Genomic DNA, 1,210 nt, shown 5'->3' with positions numbered 1-1,210 from the left:
CCGCGGTCGAGTTTGGGAAAGGAGGATGCGTTGGTGGAGGAGATGGAAAGTAGGAGGGGTATCTTGAGGTTGAGCGAGTGGCAGACGGATTGAAAGATATTCTTCATACTGCGTAGATGGGGAGATTCCCACGGCGTTGTGTGCGGGAAGATTCGCGGAGGAGTTAAGTCGACAGGAATGGAAAGAGGCTCTTGAGAGGGTTACAGCGTAGGCAGTTTTTGGGCCTGTTTTGAATCTTTGGGGGGGAACCTTTGGATACTTCCCTTCAGTGCCTACGAGAATGCAATCGAACGCAGAGGAGTTCGGGTTAATTATCCGAAGTGTGATGATGATAGAAAGGCATTCACCTTTGATGTGAATCAAGATTTCATCAAGTAGTAGGGTGTGAAATCGATTACTAGGGCGAGCGCGGTTGTCGTCAGTAGGTATAGTGAGGAGCATGGGGGGGAGGAGGAGGATGATTGGAGGCGTAGATTGGAAGGAAGCAGTCGGGTAGGGAGGGGTCTCGGGTTCGGATCCCACGGATGTCATTTTTACCGTAATTTTATTTTTCACAATTTTCTTTGTTCTTCCCTTTTTTTCCGTGTTTTTTCTTTATTTTTTTTATTTTTTTTTATTTTTTTTATTGTTTTTTCTGTTTTTTTTGCAAAAAAAAATGGTATTTATTTCAGAAACTTCCGAGAAGGGATTTCCACAGTGGCATTGATCCCTCTATGATGACTATATTGGCGGACAGGATTGCTAATGAGTTGTAAGGATGTGGGGGCGTATCTTTAGGTTGACATGGTATGATACGGAATAGGTCCGAAGCGTATTTTTTGGATAAACGAAAATTGCTTCGCTCCGCCTTTTTTTTATTTCAGATATAAAGCGACGGGTTTGAAAAACAGGGTGGAAGGTTTGCGGAGTATCATTGAGAAGTACGGTAGTACAAATGGAGATTCGCAAGATTATGGAGGGGAAAACGCGCGCGCCCTGAGGGTAAGGGAACCTGTTTTGTATCTTGTCAAGTCAACCTCAAGATATCTTTTAGGACTACAGGAGATTTGATGACCAGATGCAGTATAGTAATTCAAAATTGAACCCGCGGGCGTTGGCGTTACCGCAAGTAGGCGGAGCGAAGCGATTTTTGTTTTGATTTTTTTCATTTTCAGTTGCGCAGCCTGAAGAATGCTGATAGGGAAACGTTTGAAAAATTCATGAAAGTAGG

At 43.7% G+C, this 1,210-nt stretch overlaps 1 protein-coding gene across 1 annotated transcript in view; it reads left to right on the top strand.

The window, feature by feature from the left end:
• The window catches only part of Pmar_PMAR010529 (hypothetical protein), a gene marked incomplete at both ends in the record, with an annotated part of 1,818 nt that extends 1,067 nt beyond the window's left edge, over nt 1-751 (top strand). Inside the window, 4 exons of the mRNA XM_002772186.1 lie at nt 117-207; nt 270-374; nt 426-492; nt 672-751. Of these exons, the coding sequence (XP_002772232.1) occupies nt 117-207; nt 270-374; nt 426-492; nt 672-751 (343 nt within the window). The remainder of the gene's footprint in view (nt 1-116; nt 208-269; nt 375-425; nt 493-671) is intronic.
• Nucleotides 752-1,210: the final 459 nt, after the last annotated feature.

Source organism: Perkinsus marinus (genome assembly GCF_000006405.1).
Source record: "Perkinsus marinus ATCC 50983 genomic scaffold scf_1104296961790, whole genome shotgun sequence".
Lineage (NCBI taxonomy): Eukaryota > Perkinsozoa > Perkinsida > Perkinsidae > Perkinsus > Perkinsus marinus.
Note: the sequence above shows the minus strand (reverse complement) of the source record. Positions and strands in the feature narration are given on the sequence as shown.